Source organism: Vulpes vulpes, chromosome 4, assembly GCF_048418805.1.
Source record: "Vulpes vulpes isolate BD-2025 chromosome 4, VulVul3, whole genome shotgun sequence".
NCBI lineage: Eukaryota > Metazoa > Chordata > Mammalia > Carnivora > Canidae > Vulpes > Vulpes vulpes.
In genome coordinates this window covers 43,276,676-43,298,905 of record NC_132783.1, presented here as the reverse complement: position 1 = coordinate 43,298,905, position 22,230 = coordinate 43,276,676, and the positions used below count along the sequence as shown (strand labels likewise).

Sequence of the window (22,230 nt, the reverse complement as noted above, 5' to 3'; positions counted from 1 at the left end):
TGGGATCCAAGAAAAGGACAAAGGTTTGCTTTACATAGTGAATATGACTTACCTGTTTTTGATCGCCACAATAGTCAACATCCTCTTTTTAAAACACTTTAGGATATCCTCTTATGATTAGGCATAGGTCCTATTTTTATTGTGATATATATATGTGTATTTATATACACATATATATATATATGTTTAATACTGGTTCATAAAGGTATGCATGCTATATTTGGAGGATAAACAATTTGGCTCTGCACAGTTTAACACTTTAAAATCCATCCGGGATAGAGTTTTCAAGGGTAAGCTGTCTGGAGCTATATATCAGAAAATACTAAGGAATCACAAAGAATATAAGACCTTTGGAGGATCTCTGAGGACAAATGCCTCCAAGCAGGTGGTGGAGATTTTATCTTCTGTTCCTCTGTCCCCACTGTTTATTAGAGAACATAGGTTATTATAGAAATGGAAAGAGACTTTAATATAACAGGTAGATTCTGGGAATTATAATGTGGAGAGTGCTGAAGCACTTAAGACTTTCTAAGTCTTCTGCATCCAAGATGTGGTTATATTTTAAAAGAAGAAACCAACAAGGGAAGTGTTATTCCTACAAGCTAAGTAGGTTTGAGATTTTGTATTGCCTGCTTATAGGGATGCCATTGGTTTTTTTTTTTCCTTCTTTTTTTTTTTTTCCTGAGAGAGAGAGAGAGAGCACACTCAAGCTGTGGAAAAGGCAGACGGAGATGCGAGAGAGAATCCCAAGCAGACTCCTTGCTCAGTGCAGAGCCCAATGTAGGTTTGATTTCATGACCCTGAGATCATTACTTGAATCCAAATCAAGAGTTAGATGCTTAACTGACTGAACCACTCAGGTGCCCCCAGAATGCCATCTTAAAGTGAAGATGTCCCTTCCAGCCAGATGTAGTGAATTTGTTTTCACTTCAGCACTTCTATTGGCATTCTTGGTACCAATAGCAGGTTGAATTGAATTTTTACAATCACCTTGTTTCATATGCTTCACTGGGATATGTCTCATATATCTCTTGAAAACTCAAGAGTAAGGATGATTATAGGAAATAATTGGGACACATATAACAATAATCATGAATATAAATAGAAGAAGTATCAAGTTACCCAGTTCTTGAGTTTCTGAAGCCCTTGACCCTTTTCTTTTATACCTATCCTGACATCATGTTTGATAGAGGGAAATTATGTAACAAATTTGATCTTTGGTCCCAGAATTCAGTCCAAATCTATTCAATTTCAATTTCAGCCTTGGTCTTTGGAAAGCTGAATTGCTAAATGGCTATCCATTTCTGGTGTTCCTGAGCTTGTGTGTGAACAGTGATCTTGTGATCATGCTCATGATCATTGTATCTAATCAATGTAAATATTTCTATAGCAGAAACAGAACACAATTGATATTAGATTTATTATTAATATATGAATAGTCACCTTCAAATATGGATAAGCATTCTATATACATGGCTCATAATAAAATTCTAATGTGCTAGATATGTTGAAATTCTGAAGTATAAATGCATCCTTATTATTGCAAAAGTAAAATGTTGCACTAACGAGGGTTTTGATTTCTGTTAATTTTTTGTGCAAAACAATGGTTAAGTACTTATTAAGCCTAGTTAATAAAAGAGATAGATTGAATTTAGCATCAATAATAAAAGAATAACATATATAGTTAAGGATATTATATAATTTTGAGTCAACATATGTTTATAAAAATCACTAAAATATAATTATACTCTGTGAAATTTTTAGTAAACTACCATTCATAAAATCTTCCAAAATAACCTTTTAGGACTGTTTAATTCCATTTAGGACATCAGAGTTTTGGGGAAATGTCTAATTTGCAAACACATTTTATATCTTGTGAGTCTAAACTAAAAGCAAAATGCCAACTTTATCATTTCAAAATTCCATGAAAAAAGAAGAACCAAAAAATCTTCTACAAAGATATTTCAGGTAAGTCATTTCCAATTCAAACTCCACAAGGAATATAAAGACAACAAAGAAAGGAAGAAATACATGGAGAAAAATGTGGTATGTAAACTTATTTTCCCACCAATATAAGAAAGCTTATAAGACTGCCTTTTAAAAGTCCTTTCTTTACAGTTTCATCTTAATTTCTAGAGAAGAAGTGATCTGTAAACATCACCATAGCTGGCACCCTATGTAGAAGAGATGGCCAAAAATACCTGGCTTCTCTACTGACCTTAGTTGAAACAACATCTATTTAGTATCAGAAATGTGAAATATTTTTGCTAACAAATTAAGTCAGCTAATTAAAAAATGTTTGACTATTAAATGCTTGAGAAAACCAATCTGACTATTAAATGCTTGAAAAATCAAGCTGAATAATTATATTTTAAGAATGAAATTTCAGGTTTATTTTTGTATCTTAGAAGTTCATTTTATGATGTCTGCCAGATGTTGATGTTAATTCTGGCCACTTGGCCTTTGAACAAAACAGGCAGTGCAATTGATACATATCTAGAAAGGAATAGAGTTCCATCTCTCTAGCTGGGTAAACCTCTGAAAGCAAACCTTACTCGAAGCAAAGCTCCATCAGTCATCTCTAATACTGTGGCTACGTCGCTGCAAGAAGAGTTTCCATCTCAGTGGCACATTTTCCACTTTTCTGATGATGGAATTTCTGTCATTGTCAAGAGAAAGAAAATTTATGTGCTTTAGATGGACATAAACACTATTAAATCAAGTATCTTTAGACCTTTAAACAAGAAAACTTGATTGGAAAGCTTTAAAATAAAAATAAGTTTCTCCATGTATTTTTTTTTTTTTTGGTAAATATTTTATTGTGTCTAAAATGACTATGGTATCCAGGGCACCTGGGTAGTTCAGTCAGTTAAGCCTCCAATCTTGATTTTGGCTCAAGTCATGATCTCAGGGTCATGAGATTGAGCCCTGCATAGAGCTCAGTAGGGAGTCTGCTTGAGTTTCTTTCTCTCCCTCTCCTTCTGCCTCTCCCACTACCCACTTCTCAAATAAATAAATGAATCTTAAAAAAAAAAAACAACAATACTTGGCAACTAAAAAAATGGAGAAAGAAGAAAAAAGGAAAAGGAAGATAGGAAGGGAAGCAGAGAGGGATTAAGGAAGGGAGAGAGGGGGAAAAAAGAAAAATGAAGCAAATATGATAAAATCTTGATAATTATTGATTCTCAGAGATGGGGATACAGGATTAATTATAGTACTCTTTATCATGGATACATCTGAACATTTTATAATAAAAAGTAATAAAAATAAAAGCTTCATTGGCCTATTACAATTTGTACAATTGAATGTGAATAATTTAAAAATTCATCTGGGAGAACTTTTGAAGAACAGACTGGAGTTTAGTTTTTGTTAACCGAATAATATAAAGCAGTGAAAGTGCCAAAAAAAAAGAAATTTAAAGGAAAATATTTATGTGTGTGGGTGTGGGTGTGAATGTGTCCATCTGATTTCAAGTGTTTTCCCAAGCAACTTGTTTCAGATAAGGGGCTTCAGTGACCCACTACAGCAGCCACCAGTGGTAAAGTTGTTAGGATAGTCTCCTCAGTTTATATGAGCAGGTATAGAGTTTCTCTTCCAAGCTGGGAAGGAGGGATTCATTCATTCCCAGCGTCACAAATGACAGTTCTGCCTGAATTCCTTCACTGAACCCTCCACCTGTCCCTTTCTTGGTCACTTAACTCAGTGGTAAGGATCTGTGTTATTTGGATATTGTTATGCCTCACAGGTCACTGTGGTCGGGCTAGCAATCATCTCACTGAGAAAGCCTAGGTTCCAAGGATTAATGTAAAAATTGCAAAACTTCAACTCTTTGAGTCAGCACTCAATGTCAGCACCCATCTTCTCTTTATTGGTACTTTTGGGGTGATGTTATTGATTACAAAAATAACATACTTTTACCAAATTAGTGCAGTTTTATGCCAGAAAAAAAAAAGCTGCCAACCTACAGAGAGAGTGGCAGAGAGAAAGAGAGAGAGAGGGAGAGAGAAGCAGCAAATACTTATACTTTGTAAAAGTCTGAGAATGCCTCTGCTAAAACCCTGAAAACGTAGGGTTGAAATAATTTTTAAAAATAAAATAAAGGGCAGTCTCCCCTTGGCTGTCCTGCCTGCTGTTCCTTTGCAATATATTTAATAAACTTCTATTTCTTTAAAAAATAAATTTTAAAAATTAAAACTACAATATGCAGGAGTTGGCTGGATTCACCAGGGGTCCTGTTTTTTTTGACTGTGTCATTTGGAGATTCCCTTGGTTGACAATATAGGTCATACAACATTCTGGGAACAAAATCCCCTGTGCTGCCCTCTTCATACAATGCTTTATCCTGGTTTGGTAGAGAAATTCTAGAACTGGTTTGGTTTCATCTTAGAATTGCACATTTCAGAAATAATTGACTATATTCATCAGACACTTTCTTTGAAGATCATCACCCCATTTAAGTCCGGTGAACTAGCTCATTGGTTCTCTACATGTTCTTGAACTTGGTCTTAGAATGAAAATTAATGAGGAGTAAGTGGAGAAGCAAAGAAGACAGCAGAAGGAATTTCAGTTATCTCCTCATTAGGGAATATGATTTTTTATGTCCTCTTATGACCTTAGTATTCTAAGCAGAGTTTCTGCCCATAAGGGATAAACAAGTAATTCTATTTTTCTCTCTCCATTGATTATAGAACCTGAATGATATGCCTCATTTTATGTGTGCTGCCAGATGGACAATGCAATATGCATTGGATTGATAACCTCTTGGGGTTTTAATTAAATGACCCCAGTGGCTCATTTTACTTTTCATGGATGCTTAGAATACCTAGAACCATAAAACATGGTATAGTTGTCACTTAGTCCAGGAACAATAATGATGATATTGCTACTAAACTGTACAAATTAAATCTATTCTTGGCCCAATATAACTAACAAGATCAGTCAGTTATTAAATACCGTTTCACCTTGTTAACTGTGCTGCTTAAGTGGACAACTGGAATATTTAGAAACATATTCTTATGACTCAGGAAATGGTAATTTTTTTTATTCTCTAAAAATAAACTTTGTGTATGTAACATTCACAATAGGATTATTCTCAAACAGGAAATGATCCAAAGGGATATCATCAAAGAAGCCCACTGTGATCTCAGGGTTCTGTATTCAACCCAAAATAACACATAAGTTTCAAAATAGTGAAATAGCACAGGCCTTCATACTACCAATAGATATAAGATCTCAAATTATTTCTCAGTGATTAAATTATATAGATGCTACTATATCATCTGTTAAAGTTAGAGTAAATTTCACTAAGAGTTAATCCTACCTTTAGAAGACGTTCCACCTGTCAATTCTGTAACAGGATTTGACTTTGTAGTTGGTGTTGTTTGTGCTGTAAATGTTTGTGCCGTAGAAAATGTTGTTGTTGATAATACAGGAGTGGCTGTATTGTTAACATCTGCAAAAAGGAAATTGTGTTAAAGTAGTTGCATTAAAGTTTACATTTATTTTGCCAAATAATGGACTAATACATTTAAGCAAAGTAAACAGTAAGTAGGGCATGGATTTGAAATTAATTCTCTAATTGTAAAGAATTCAGTTTTCAGTTCAGTATTCATTCACTAACTCCACGTGCTTCTCACCAATGGCATGAATTTCCAACATAGCTGGCAGGAGTAGTCTGTAGTTCTGAAACACAATGATATCTGACAAAACTAGTGAGGAATAAATGTATAAATTTGAAATGTAACCATATTTTTAAGCCAACTTAACTAACATTGTCAGATGAAATAGTTAAATGGATGTTCTCTGGGCAATGGATGTTTTACTAAATATTTTCATAGCACATTGAACTTATTAAGTAGTAAAATGTCAGTATTAATTCATCTTTTCCTGATATAAAACATTTCCCTCCACTTTCTCTCTATATATCTATTTCAAATGAAGATTAAATTTTATTTTTTTAAGAAAGATAATAAATTTTAAAGAAATTCAACATTTTAACATGCCTAATTTTTTGGCAGTGGAGCCACCATAAATCTGCATTTTCAAGTGATTTAGTTCTCTAAATTGTAACACTCAAAGGCACAGAAATGAAGTTGATACATTACATATATGTTTATTTTTAATAATTCTTTTTTGTCAATAGAAAGTCAATATTTAATAATTTTTAAAACTCCCATTAAAATACTATCATTGTTTTCAAAGTGAAGTGTCCCCAGTGATTTATGGAAATATTTATTTTACATAATATTACTGAATTTATTCACATTTATAGAATCCATTTAATCCTGCATTTGTTGATTTTGTCTCTATACACTTACTGTTGTGATGAAGATCAGAAAATAACAAACAAATGTGTACAAAGGACTTGGATAAAGTATTCACGTCCATGAAAGGCATTGTTTCCATGTTGTTACTTCTGTATAGAATATATACTATAGCACCTTAGTTAAGAGGATGGACATTGAGTGACAAAGACTTATGTTTTGAACCCAGTCAAACTGAATATGTTGTTAGTATGAAATTAATTCTCTAATTGTAATGAATTCAGTTTTCAGTTCAGTATTCATTCACTAACTCCTTGTGCTTCTCACCAATGGCATTAGTATGACTTTTCAAACTTAAATTTTATCCAAAATTTTCCTCTTTGGATCTGGGAAAGCTAATAATCTTGCACATCAGTGAAAAGCAGTATTTCAGATGTCATGAGTTAGAGTGTACTTCTTGTTTCATTGTATAGACTTGAGGTGCTTGGAAGTGTTGGCACTTAGCACTGGCTTTGTTTATTGACAGTACACAGAAATTGCTTGATGTATTCAGCATATATAGATCTGTTCAGCACATTCAGGAATGACAGAAGTGCCTTTTCACAGGCTTTAAAGAAATCAAGTCAAAAGCTCTTTTCACCTCTGGATATACTTCACATGCTTGCTCTCACTCACCTCCTCCAGCAGGGAGAAGGAACACAGCAAGCATGCATGAGGTTATCTTTTCTGTTTTAGTCATTTTGTTCTCGCTATCTTTCATTTCATCCTAGAGTCTATGATGTAACACTGATTTCTAAGTTTAAACTGAAGATGAAGAAAGTTATGCAAAGAAGCACATACTGCTTTGACTGGAAAATTCACCTATAAATAACATAAATGATCCCTATCCGTGGACTTGCTAAATAATAACAACCTCAATTTCTGAGTACAGTCAACATCTCTAGAGACTTTGTATTTCTTTCCTCCCTCCCATCCTCCCTTCCTTCTTTCTTTTTTCTCTTCCAGAAACACTTACTGGGTAATTAGTGTGAAAAGCATGATTAGATCTAATAATAAAAAAAAAAAAACTGTATTGTAGTACATGATATCACCTGTGAGGAATTCTCAGTCTGGTAAGGAACATAATGCCTATACACAATAAATAATAAAGGTATTCTGTACAGTATTTTTCAAACTGTAAGTTATGATACAAGCAAAGAGTAATTAAGATCTATTTAGTAACTTGAAGTCAGAGCTTTTGCCAAATGAAAAAGGAAAGAAGCATTGGAGGGATATTACAAATAATGAGGATTAAGTATTGTTTCATGAAGTTTGTGTGCATGTGTATGTGTCTTTGAATAAAACATGTGTCAGTGCAAAATATGTCTCCTGTTGTGATTCCAGTTAAAAATTTGAAAACGACTGGACGAGGAATTGGACAAGAGTTTATAAGATAAACGATGCCCACCATGCTGGCAAGAATAAGGATTCCTTTATGAGAGAGTTGACAGAGGAGCTAGAGTTTGAAGAATAAGTAGCATGTCCACATAGCTAGAGGCAGTGGCATGGACAAAGGTCTGGAGGGATAGTGAAAGGTAATTGAGAGAATAGCAAACAGTTGTCTTTTGGTGGGATTGCTCTATGCTATGAAAGGATATGGTGGGCCTTGTCTGGTACAGTACTGGAGGCTAGATCATAAAGGACTTTGAACACCAAACCAGGGACTCGGGACTTTATTAACAAGTCAGTGTGGAGCCACGGAAAGTGACTATTTAGAAATTCTACTGTAGAAAAAACAATGGGGGAAAGGGTAAGGCAGAGAATGAGAGGACACCAGCTGAACTGGATGGCAAGTTCACATTTTTCTGTTTACCAATGGCTCTGACTTCTTGAAGTCATCATATGAGATCAGTGACTTCATATACATAAGATGACTTGAGGCAAACTACAAGTAGACACGTTTATTAGCTGCTGGTGTGGTAAGATTGAGGCTAGGATGTACTGCAAGGCAGTACAAAGTTCCTCATTGGACTTCAATACATTTGGCCACTTATTTCCCTGAGCAAAATCTTAACCCAGTAGTGCTCATTGACATCTCCATTATTAGTTCTTCAGATTGTCCAACAACGGGAATGCCCTCCTTCAGCAAGGGCTGACAAACAGTATTGAGTAGTTAACTCAATTAACATGGGTGCCAGGTTCCACATAAGCACTTTGTGTGGATTACCTCCTTTAATCCTTAAGAGATGCTTAGATGTCCTTATTCATATGATCACTGTTGTACGGATGAGGACACTGAGGCTCAAAAGAGATAATCCACTTGCCCAAATTATACAGTGGGAAGTAACACAGATGGAATTTTAACCCAGGTCCCTTTGAATCCAGAGAAGATACTCTTAAACACACAGATCTTGCTATAGGAAGTTGGTTCCATACAATGCTACATACTCTTGCTCAGCCTACTCTCTGCCTTTCACAAGGTATGATATTAAAGGGGTGTAAGTGACTAGATGCACAGATGTTTTGCCCCCATGTACCTAGAATGAGGAAACAGACAAAATATCTCACTGTTTTCTTCTTAAAATTAATACCATTTTGTTATATACATTGCATACATATACATATAAAAATGCGTCCATATATAAATATCCATAAAATGTTTAGACTTAAAGCTTTGAAAGAAATTTCCAATCTACTATAGCTATTTATGTTTGAAAAATAAAAATAGAGATTTACTCAGTTGGAAAATTCTGCAAATAGAAACATTCTCTTATGATACACGGGAAAGAGTTATTCTAACTCCTACTATTGAAGGTTTTATTGATCATGATGCAAGTAACCACCAGCTATGCTTTAACAACATTTTCTATAAATTACTTTTAGGTCTGATTTGATCTCATAATAAACTATTGATGAAAATGGCTTACTCTGAAGTATTTTCTTTTTACAAGACATAATGAGGTAGCATTTCACTTTTCTTTATCTCCAAAGTAATTAACAAAGAGACCTGTGCTTCACATCTTTGCTTATGCCCAACCAGATTAGTACTGCTCTTAGGATGTTGTAAGAGAAACAGATGGCATTTTGTCCTGATTCTACCCTATACCCATACACTAGCTGAGAGAGCAAGAGAGATATTATGACAATTAGTCTCCTATACTTCAAAAGGATGAAGCAGGATTGGGATTTTTTTTAATAGCTATATTTTAATTACAGAAGACATGAGAACTTGGAAAATTCAGCTTATGGCTGAAAACCAACTATCATATTTTCTCCTCTTCTCAAGTGATTAGGTCATCTACTCCAATATTCTTTGGCATGCCTTCTAATTACGTTTTGAAGTAACTCACAAGTGGTCTCTAAAAGTAAGAATTTCATCTTTCCTCATAACAAGAAACTATCTGTCCATCTTATTTTCTCCTACCAGGTCTGCATCTAAAGTCCACTGGAAAACTATTACTAGACAGGACAGATCTTGGCTTCTCTAAACGGCACAAATACTGAATGACAATAACTTAGAATTCTAGGCCTCAAAAGAACTTTTAAATATCCTATTTTAAGAGAATCCCTATATTTTATAGCTTAGAAAGTGTATGAGTTTAAGGTAGTTTCAAAAGATCATAACACCAATTACTAAAAAAGGTGCTTTAAGTCCCAAAAGAGAACTCTATATTATATAATATAGAATAATCTTTTTTTTTCTCTGATTCTATTAGGCATGTGGAGTACACTCCTGACAGAGACAATGCTGAAGTTTCTCTTTGAACTATGGGAATAAATATTTACTTTGTGAGTTTTAACCATAAACAAAATTTCAGAAGAAAGTTTTAAGCTCTCTAAGGAAACAAAAGGGTGATTTCTTTAGAAATATATGGGGTATACACAAAATGCTAATTAGTAAATGGTCTTATAACCCTCAAAGTACCATTCTTAGTAATAATTTCATAACTGAGATCAATTAATCTGCGGGATTAAAGGTAAAGTAGATAATTTTATATTTCAATACCTTAGAATGTATTATTCCCATTAATTCATGTTGTTTTCATACAATGCCACCTCCTATAAATTCCCACTTCCTCAAGCTTTTAAAAACTTTATATAGCTTTTATATTGAAATAAAGTAACTGTTAGTTGTTCAGTTATCACTTGTGGATGCTTACCCCCTATGCATCTCAGTTTATAATGAACATAGACCCACTTCTTAAATTTGCATGTGATAGTAATGTATGAATTGGGATATTATAAGTGGCGAGAGGGACGGTTTTCACAGTAATTTGTCAGTAATTGCTAGTATTACAATCTTGTTCAAATGACACCTTATTCTAAAAAATCTTTCTTAAAAAATATTTATCTAATCATGAGAGACACACAAAGAGAGGCAGAGATATAGGCAAACGGAGAAGCAGGCTTCCTGAGGAGAGCCAGATGAGGGACTCAATCCCAGGACCCCTGGACCATGACCTGAGCCTAAGGCAGAAGCTCAACCACTGAGTCATCCAGGTGCCCCAAGTGACACCCTATTATCTTCTTTGTTAATAAATAATCATTAGTGAAGTTTAAATTGAAAATTTCAATTTTCCCCACTCATCAAAAATATATATATTGAAATATATTAAAAATATATAAATATATAATATATTACAAATTGATATAAAAGTAAAATACATTTATATTTAATATAATGAAATAAACAAACACATAAATAAATAGAGTAATACTTGCTATATTCCCATCGAAACAGTATCTTCTGAAAGACAAGATACCAACTCCTTTTGATTAGCAGTATCTTATCAACAGTCTTATGCTAATGGTGATCTTTCTCTTTTAAGATAGCTAAATTTTCTTTGGTTTATTGCCAACCCAATTAAATATGGTTAATTTTTTAATCAAATTCAAATAATTATTATGTGATGATGTTTCTTTGATGATTTCTATTATTTGCACTGACCCCCAAATTTCATAATATCCTATTTTGAATCTATAAGTAGCTCACTAACCAATGAACTATTTACTTCAATAAACAATTAGTAAGCATCTATTTCTTTCTTTCTTTTTTTTTTTTTAAGTTGAGAGAGAGGAGCACAAACAGGGGGAACGGCTGAGCCAAAGGCAAACACTTAACCAGCTGAGCCACCCAGGTACCCCAAGCATCTATTTCATCAGGATCTAAGCAAAAATAGAAAAACATATTTTTCCCAGAGGAACTAAGAGTTTATTTTGATACTCAAACTATGCCTCTGTGAAACAATTATAAGATTATGCTAAGAGGCCACATAAAAATGGTGCTTATTAATACTATGCGCAACTAGTTTTATACAATGTTAAGTGAAATCAAGGTAAGGTGATGTTTCTCTATGTGTCAGAAATAATCAGAATCACTTTCTTGGAAGAAGAGATTCCAAGAGGAATCTGGTAATTGATTACATCAAGGGGGGAAAAATGTTTCATGGGAGAAAAGGAAGAAAAGATATTCACATAGAAGAAGAAAGTCAATAGTGCCAAGTAAAACAGGGTCCATATAACATGAGGCATGAAAGGGGGCATTGATGATATTAGACACTTCTAAGCAGAATTTCGAGGAGAGGAAAATCTCATTTTAATTGAAAACATCAGAACTAGTGGCAACTCTTGAAAAAAGGATTTTAAATTTGAAGTACATTTTCAATTAAGACTAGCAGAATACTGTAGCAAGCACACAAGCTTTGAAAATGCTTACATTTCCTAGGTGGAATGAATTTGGGAGAAAAAGAAGAAGAAAAGCTCATCTCTCACAGTGAGGAAAAATTCAGATAAGTGGGAGAAAGCTGTGCCCGAAAGAGGAATCTCCTCAGGTTGCCAGCCATCTGTGAAGCGGGGAGGGAGCGCCAAGCCTGGCAGGCTCCGAGTGTGGACAGGTGTCTCAGCCACCTGGCCACTCTGGAGAGAACAGGAAGGCAGCATCACATTGGCGAGTTTCTTAAATAGAAGACAACAATATCTGCAAAATGGACCTGAGAATTCAAGGTATTTTGGCTAAGGAATGGATGGTAGTGTACAAGGCAAATTTCCTCCACTCTCCCAGATGTAGGTTTGAAACGATAGGGCAGTGCAATTATTTCCCTTCACAAAAGTAACTGTGATTTAAACAAACAAACAAAAAACGTGTTCCATAAGAATGAGATATTTGGGACTATGCACTTTAGTACAAGCAGACTTTTTCATAATGTACTGGGTTTGGGAGTTTCAACTTCTTGAGGCATAAAAAGACAAAGGTTGGATTTTAATATTTATAGGGGTGGGAGTAAGAAGGAAAAGGAATAACCTGGCCATACTCTTGGGCTTTTAGGCAGTTGTCCCATGATCCCTCCCACTGGGCTGTACTCTCAGGCCAGAGAGAATTGTGGTTTGGCAGCTCAAACAAACATCTTCCAAAGAAACAAGATGTTTAGGCTTCAAACGTTCTTGTAGACACCAGTAGACTTTACAGGCAAGTCTCTTGGACCCATCTCCTGACTTCAGGAGGGGGTTGGATTTAGAGGGTCCTCAGTTCCGGGAGGAACAGAACTGCCCTGTCCTTTCTCTGGGCTCCATGGAGGGGTAGCGATTATCGAGGAGCATGCAATCCTATTCTCTCTCTAATGGCACCTCCAGCTTTTCTCTGAACTTCGAATGTAGCCACTTAAGATCTTGGGTCTTAACTCTAGGCTCTCCTGAGAGGTTTCTTTGGAGGATAAGATCTCCTAGACACTGTCTTCTCATAGATCATGTTTGTTTGGAACTGTAACTTAGACCCTTGAAGTGATGTGACAGGAGATGGAAGCAAAACCCAGACCTGGCAATTCTGACTTCAGCTAACTGCAAAACGGTGTGAGTCACTCTACCTCTCTTGATCTCGGTTTCCCCTCTCTAAAAAGTGTCCTCTGTTGAACAACTTCACTGCAGCAATGAAGTTGAATTACCTCTAAGATTAAGTTACAATGTAAATCTATCTTATGGCAAATAATAAAGTATAAGTTGTACTCTTACATACCAAGTAGAAACTTAGGCTTTAGTCGTTATATACAGTGGCTTTATGGAGTTCTAACTTGTTACCTGGGATAAATCTGAGCCCGAAAGGGAATTCCATATTTCACAAGGTAACAATGGCTACATTCATTTGCAGTCTGATAATGTTACCTGGACTGAATATATTCCTCTTTAGGGCATCGGTCTACCCAAACTGGAGGAAAATGTGAAAGACTAACTTGGAAGTAGGCATTGAGAATACTTTATTTTGGAATTTTCTTTTCAAATAGAAGAGTAAGTGTAAGAAGAAATATTTTGTATAGGTTGGATTAATTCCTACATGAATGAATAGAGCCCATAGCAAATAAGGTAGTCAACTCCGTCTCACTGGTGTGTGTGTAGGTGTACACTCATGTCTACTTCCAATTAGTGACAAATGTGTTTCCAAAAATACTCTACAGTATTGCATTTGAAACCAGAAAATGGCATTTGGCTAAATTTGAGATATCTTATTAATCATTTCATCTACTTTTATTTTTGTCTTCTCTATATGGAAAGAGAAACTCTCTAGCTGAGACTGTGCTTTTTAGTTATAAAGGAGTAGAGTAAAATAATAAAAGAGCTATTTCTCTTTTCTGAAAAATCAAAGACAGTCTTTTCTTACCCCGAAGAGAGTTGCTAAAAGGGACAAACAAAAGAAAACAAAACAAACCTGTAAATGATAGATATCCCAAGAATACAAACTCATATAACAATAATTACTTTCAATTATATCAGTTGATTTTTTTTAAATTTTAATTTATGATAGTTACACAGAGAGAGAGACAGAGACAGAGACATAGACAGAAACAGGTTCCATGCACCGGGAGCCCGAGGTGGGATTCGATCCCGGGTCTCCAGAATCACGCTCTGGGCCAAAGGCAGGCGCTAAACCGCTGCGCCACCCAGGGATCCCATTTCAGTTGATTTTTAACAACAATTTTGTGAAACAATTGAACAGACAAAATTGTTATCTGCACTTTATAGATAAAGAAACTGAGGTCCTATCAACTGATTGTGACTTGTCAAGATGCAGAGTTAAGAGGTATTAGAGCATTGTTTACTTTTTTCTAAATGTTTACTATTTTTTTTAAGGTTTTATTTATTTGAGAGAGCGAGTGTGTGAAATCACAAGCAGGGGGATCAGTGGAGGGAGAAGGAGGAGCAGACTCTCCACTGAGCAGGCACTGTCACAGGACTTGATCCCAGGATCATGACCTGAGCCAAAGGTAGATGCTTGACTGATTAAGTTACCCAGGTACCCCTAGAACCTCACTTAAACTTAGATGTTTTAATCCCTCTTTCACATTCTTTTTCTCAACATTGGCTTGAGTTTTAGAACTATAAGATCACATTTGCAGTGGCGGTATTGCTATGCTGCTACTTTAGTACTTTAATGACTTTAGAGTAAAATATTTTTCACTTATCTTATTGCTAATTATTATAAAAATAAATGTAAAACTAATTAAGGTATGTAAAATATTACAAGAAAAAAAAAAAAACCAGTGATCATCAGTAGTACTTCTGTTTTTGGCTGACCAAACCACCTTATCCATCAGAGATTATTAAATAAATCAAATCAAAACAAAATCTCTTAGTTCAAAGTTTTGTTTTATCTTATCTAAGACTACTAGAACATTCATGTAAAACAGTTTTACTAAAAAAATTAAAAAGGAAGAAATTCAACTTTTATTGTAATATCAAATGATTCAGAAAATTTGTGAATGGCTTTTGAAGGTATGGCCTTTTTTACTGTCATTTTCACTTTATTTGTTACTTGTCCTGGATTTAGGGCAATGTTGTAGAAAAAAATGTTTCTTTTCTTGCTTAGTAATAAAGCCACAGTGTTATGGTAAATATATTATTGTTCGGTCTCACTTAGTAAAAATCACTCATTACCTTGGTCACATCAAAAAACTATTTTGCTCTCTTAATTTTATTTATGTCAAATTATTTTTTAAGATATATATCCAGTATCCCCTGTGAATGTAAGAAAAGACACCAAATAAAGGAAAATAATATCTTAGCAGGGTTATAAAGCAAGGGACAACGTAGGGTTGGTAGTAATAACAGCGGGGTTCTGGGGTGTGTTGTGCAATATGAGCCCCCGCATTGCCCAGCTTTGTGACTTTCTGCAAATTGATTAACCTCTTTAGCCTCAATTTTCAATATGTGCATGGAAGCCTACCCTATACAGTTTCCGTAGAGATCAAACAATTGTTACACATCAAAGGGTGAGAGGTGCAGTTAATACTTGGGATACGCCTGAATTTATCCCAATTGAAAACTCAATGAAAGGAAGTACCTTTTAGAGTTCTACCATTATGTCAGATAAATTATGTTTCTGACTTAATACTGCCCCTGAATAGTTGACTAACTGCTTACAGGGCCATGTTCCACACAGTCAGCAGGTTTGAGCTAGGAAAGTTTGGAAAACCTTAGGCTCCTCCCTAAACCATAACCTAATTTTCCCTATTATGTCCTAACTTTCACAACCATTTTGCCAGATTTTATAAATTATTTTTCATTATTCTCATTTTCTACTCTCATTATACAATTTCTTTCAAGAAGCTGACTATAGTAGCAGAACAGGAAGATTATAGGATAGAAAAAAAGAGAACTGGGCAGTTGGTTTCATGTAGTAGAATAAAGAGGTTTTTCATGTTGTAGTCAACAGGCACATGATTGTTGCTATGCTCTGAGCATGGCACTGTTGGAATCTGCAGAGTTTCTACCAAGGGTCACTATATCTGTGTTCACACTTGAGCGCTAGACGATGTATGCGGGTATTGAATCACTAAATTGTACACCTGAAACTTACATAACACTCCCTATAAACTACACTGGAATTAAGATAAAATAAAAATTTTTAAAAATATCTATTCACACTAAATATTTTCTATGTATTGAAAAAAATGATCACATATATATGCTACCATTTTAATATATATATTCTCTATTGTTATTAATAAAATGCAAATTTTAAATAATTGCTTAATATTTAGTGGCATTCTATTTCTTTAGTGGGTGCAAATATCATCCTAGTGGGAAGAGAGTGTGCAATTTTTCCATGTAAATGAGATATTTCTCTTCAGAAAGTTTGAGGACCACTTCCCTGTGGATCAGAGTATATCAATAACAGTACAATTTTGTTAATTTGGCTGAAGGTGTCACATAGCATCACAAAACAGCCAAAATTTGAAATCCTGTCTTATCCATTGCAATACAAAGTTAGGGATACTCTTCAAACCCTATGACTCATACTTTTTAATTAGAAACAAGCAAGCAAGCAACGACAGAGAAGGGGACTTAGAGCCCTTTTTGTTCCAGCATATGTCAATTCCGAGTGCTAGAACAAAAGCATATCTTTTCTTCCTCTGAATTTGTTTCCCCACAGTTTCTCCACATGGAAGATGGAAAAACTGCTCTGAACCACATGCCCAGTAGGAACTCATCATGTATTTATACAAGAACTGAAAAGTAGTCAAAGTGTCCACTTTCCGATTTCAGAGTCTAGGTTTTATATGGTATGTTTTCCAAATTAAAAAGATTTTGAACATTCCATTAGGACATCATCAAAGGAGTCACTTGTAGTGGGTTAATTAAATCTAACACATTTAAAAATAACTCTGCATGTTGTGGGACAGATGCAGCCTTTGGAAAAAGAAGGAGCCTACACTAAACATTGCAACAGATTTTTGTATTTAATAGTAGGCAACAGACACATTTCCAGAATATGCTCTCAAAGCCTGTTGGGAAGTGTCTGCTCTGCTGACAGCAGAAGAAAAAAATCCATACATAAAGTAAAGGGGAACAAGAAGTAAATTGTATACTTTTACTTTTCAATTAACTCAAATTTACCACATTATTTAAAAGTAGTACCCCATTGCATGATATTGTCCAATTTTAACTTAGGGAATGAACCACCCCAAGATCCTTTCCCAAATGCAAAGACAAAAAATATGATGGAAAATTTGTTCTTATCTACAATCAAATTGTAGGGTATACCTTCACAAGAGGTAATTTTGGAAATTCAAAAGGATGTTCAGGACTATAACAGATGTAAGAGAAAGGTCTGGAGAGAGCTGAATTGCTCTGCCCCCAAAAATGGACTCAATGTTTTACCCCTAAGAGTAAGACAAAGAGATGGGGAAAGAGGAGAGAGAACAGGCAAAGAAAGAAGGTGAAGTGTTTAAAGGACTTTTCGGACCGGAGATGTCTAAAACTCACTCTTAACTTTGCATCCTTCTTACATAAAACCTGGTCATTCGGTAACATCAGCAACTATGCACAAATTCTGCAATTATCCACGAAGACTTTAAGTGGATCTTTCAGGAAATGCATGAAAGAAAAGGACTTTAAAAAGTGGAGTTACAAAAAGGTCACAAGAAACCAAAAGGAGTACCAGATTTGACGGATGCAGGAAGTAGTAAAGGAAGGTGGAAGCAGGAGAACTTAATCCTCCCCCTTGTGCATAGGATTTGCAGAAACCTGGGACATTGGGCATGTACCCAGAGCAGAGAATAAGTCCAGTCTGAATGTGTTTTTTTATTAAAGGGTGGTGACATCCAGGTGACACCTGAGTTATAGAAAATGATTTCTTTATTTTATTAAATCCTGTTTACTAGACTGAGAACCAGATTTGCTAAATCACAATTATCACAATGCATTTACTGAGAAGAGGATAATCATACATTTGTTCTATAGAAAATTGTTACAGACAGAGTAGAGTGGGTTACAAATTGTTTGCTTCACAAATATGGAAGGAAAGATTATCAGAACAAATAGACCCTACAGAACAAGAGTATCAATGCAGCACATAATTACTTAAATCTGAGATATCAGCACTGGTGAGCAATAAAGTATTTTCTAAGTGTGAAGGTTACCATTAGATTGCAGTTGACAGGGCAACCTGGGTGGCTCAGTGGTTTAGTGCCTGCCTTCAGCCCAGGGCATGATCCTGGAGACCAGGGATTGAGTCTCGCATCGGGCTCCCTGCCTGGGGCCTGCTTCTCCCTCTGCCTGTGTCTCTGCCTCTCTCTGTCTCTCATGAATAAATAAATAAAATCTTTTTTTAAAAAAAGTTAATAAAAATCACAGTTGACATTTGCCAACTACTGTAAACTGTTTTTTTTTTTTTTTTTGATTTTGATGACAAATTCATGCCAGAACAATTAAATTTACTTTTCTGACAAAGTTACAGATATTAATAAGGGAAAACCAACAGATATAATCTCACATTATTATAAATATTTACTTGGTTTCTTTTACTGAATATGCCCAAGAAATATGATGCTCTGTATAAACATGGTTATTAGTTTAGAATCATTATATAAAATATGCCAGAATGATCAATTTTCAAGCAATTCTAGTAAATAGCATTAACATTTATCTGTGTATCTTCAACTGTTAGCACAGTACTTGATCAATTTTCAAGCAGTTCTAGTAAATAGCATTAACATTTATCTGTGTATCTTCAGCTATTAGGCCCATATTAAATGTTAATTAAATGATAACTATAAGTTAATTTTTCCTGAATAGCCAGAATGTTCAAAATATTGCAATCATTCTATCATTTTAAATAAAATTACCACTGGGCACGAATAGAGAGTAAAAAGCTTGGGTTGAATTTATAGTGAACATATGACTCATTATTGAAACTTCACATTGAAATAAATTTTCCCCATTTAATGGTAAATCATTATTTCTTACACTTTATTACTAGTTGTAAACTCATCTCTGCTCTTATGTGACCTCTGTAGTGTTGAATAGTGGATAAATTTGGATTTGTGATATTTTTCCTGATATAGGGTCACTTCAAAATCTGGGGATAATTTGTGGGACATTTTCTGTGTTGTTGGCATTTTTTCTTACTTCCAATGAGACTTCTGTAACATTTGAAATCATTATTCTTCATATTCTCCTGGTGACAAAGGTTGAGGTAAAATGCATTTGCTAAGTTCAGAAGAGTCACTTACCAACTACCAAAGTGTCCTCAGACTGCTTGTTCATTTTAACAACCCATTAGCAAGGAAAAAAGAATTGGCAAAGGAAATACCAAAGTTGGCTAGAGTAGCCTCCTGATGTTTAACCTCTAGGAAAGTGTGTCCAAAATTTTGTCCACTCCTGTACCACTTTTGCGAATTTTTTCATATCCTTTACCCTTTCCTTTATGTATCCTTCACTCTGTTAGTCCTTATTTTTTCTTAAAAAGTTAAATTGCTTAAAAATTCAATCCAGTTGTTAAAAAATATTATAATAGTTCCACAAAAGAAGAGTAAGATCTCTAGTTATTAAATTAACCAGAAAAATAAAAACTATAAAAAATCATATTCCACATAGATACTATGGTGGCCTCATGCTTGATCCTGCAGGGTCTATGTTGAAAGGCCTAAAATAGTGAATGTTAGGCTATAACAAAGACATAAGAAGACCAAACATACACTGAGATAACCAAAAGTGTAATAGAAATTCAAGTCCAAGTTATTTAACTCCCTGACATTCATTCCCTAAATTATCTCAAGTACCACCAATTGTACTCAATATGTGCCCTGGAAATACTGTTCCAGGCAAAAATCTTTTAAGGCCACCCAATTAGTCATAAAGTACCTTGTAATGCACCAAATTTTAGTTTTTCCATATAGCAGAAAGTCAGCCCTATTTTCTATTCTTCCTTTTTCTCCTCATACCAGCATACATTATTCCCAAATTCTTTTAAAAACAAAGTCAAGGGATCCCTAGGTGGCGCAGTGGTTTGGCGCCTGCCTTTGGCCCAGGGCGCGATCCTGGAGACCTGGGATCGAATCCCACGTCGGGCTCCCGGTGCATGGAGCCTGCTTCTCCCTCTGCCTATGTCTCTGCCTCTCTCTCTCTCACTGTGTGCCTATCATTAAAAAAAAAAAAAAAAAAGTCAAATAAGCTTAGAGCTCCCTGGCATTGTTTTAGGAATTGATAATATAGCAGAAAGTAAAGGCTGAATAGGTGATTAATAATCATTGAATGTCTTAAATATTAGACTTACCTAGAGACCTACAGCAATAAATTTAGACTTTAGGAAAGCTTTTGATTGTTGTCTCATATGACATCATCATCAACAAATTAGGTGAAATATAAGGCAGTAAAGACAAGAATCAATTTATGAAAATAACGTAGCACAGCATTTCAAATGAATCCAATCTTTACATTGAAAATAAAATCCAGGGACACTTGAGCAGCTCAATGGTTGAGCATCTGCCTTTGGCTCAGGTCATGATCGCAGGGTCCTGGGATGGAGTCCCACATCAGGCTCCCCACAGGGAGCCTGCTTCTCCCTCTGCCTACATCTCTGCCTCTATCTCTGTCTCTCATGAATAAATAAATAAAATCTTTTAAAAAAAAATCCAAATTAAGTTTTTAAAGGATAGTATGTTGAACACTTTTTAACATTTTGGGTAATAAAGAAATTAACAATATTAATATAATTAGATAAATTATTGTTTATTTATAAGATAAAGTTCAGTCGCAATAAATATCAAGTGAACAATAAAAGAGCAAAGTAAAGAGTATACCAATTTAGTAGAGTAGTATAAAACTAAGTACATCAAAAAAAAAAAAACTAAGTACATCAGGTAAAGATATAAAGCCAAAGGAAACTCTAAGTAAAAAATAATGAATTAATATAATATTTTATCTTAAAATTATACTTGCAAATGGAACTATAGTGATAGATCTTGTTATATAACTGAGAAGGCACAATAGCTATTTTGCTTAATACTGGTCAGATTCTTATTTTAACATGAATTCAATTTTGATCTCTGCATTTTAAACAAGTAGGAGCAAAACTGCCAAAGAAGAACTAATGTGAATAAAGATGGAAATTGGATTCCAGTAGAAGAAAAAGGAGTTGGAATGATTTACTATTTAATCTGAGAAAACAATATCTGACACTGTATTTAATCCTTCTCACATTTGCTTCTGTAATATCATTTGTGTCTCTAACTTAATTTTCCAATATGTGAATAAAAGTGAAAATAATTCCACCTTAAAATCTCTGATGTTTCACTATATGAAAAAATTACTAATTATTTTACCAATATTCAGAGATATAAATGTGCAAATATAGTTACCAGTAATTGTCATGTAAGCACATCAAGAAATGCAAATGAAGACTAAGCCAAATTCATTAGAAAAATGTATTTTCAAGGAAAATAACATTATAACTTCTATTAATTACAATGTATAACTTTTAAAGTATCTATGTTGGTAATAGAACTATAGAAAAAACTATGTTGCTTATAAAATGTATTGCTATTATAATTATTCTAGTACTACAAACAAGGTGATAAAGCAATATTCTAGTTCTATCTGCACCAGTATTCATCAGCAAATTAAACCTCTGTACTTTAAGCATGTAATAGGAAGAGGCAAGAGATATAATCTTAAACACATTCTATCTTTATGGAACAAGTAAATAATGGATCAATTAAATAAATTCAGTCAGTATGAATTAAACATGTACTGTGGATAGAGTTTGAGAGAAAATAATTTATCCTGACCTCTAGAAAAATTCCCTTGATACAAGGTGTTCTTTCTGAGCTGAATATTAAATTTCCATAAAAAACTTGAATGTATTACAAATTTGAATGATGGCACTTAATATTAGCCATACATTGCTGCACAACAAATCATCCCTAAACACATTTCTGTAGAGAGTTGTTTATTATCTCTCACAATTTTTGGGGGGAAGTAACTTGAGAGCAGCTTGGAGCAATTCTGGCTTTGAATCTCTAAGAAGATAGCAGTCGTAGAGATTGCAGCTGGGGCAGCAATCAGCTCAGGGTGTGATGGGTCTGGAAGATCCATTTATGAGATGGCTCATTCACATTGCTGGCAAGTTGGTGCTGGCTGTCAGTTTTACTCCACTAGGTCTCTCCACAGGGTTGCCTGATTGTTCTCACAACGCGATGGCTGGCTTCCCCCAGAGAAA

The 22,230-nt window shown here is 34.6% G+C and overlaps 1 protein-coding gene across 5 annotated transcripts in view; it reads right to left on the bottom strand.

Moving 5' to 3' along the window:
* EMCN (endomucin) overlaps positions 1-22,230 on the bottom strand; it is a 132,588-nt gene that overhangs the window by 90,942 nt on the left and 19,416 nt on the right. For all 5 annotated transcript variants that reach the window (XM_072755572.1, XM_072755575.1, XM_072755574.1 and 2 more), the window contains exon 2: positions 5,321-5,452. In XM_072755572.1, the coding sequence (XP_072611673.1) occupies positions 5,321-5,452 (132 nt within the window). The remainder of the gene's footprint in view (positions 1-5,320; positions 5,453-22,230) is intronic.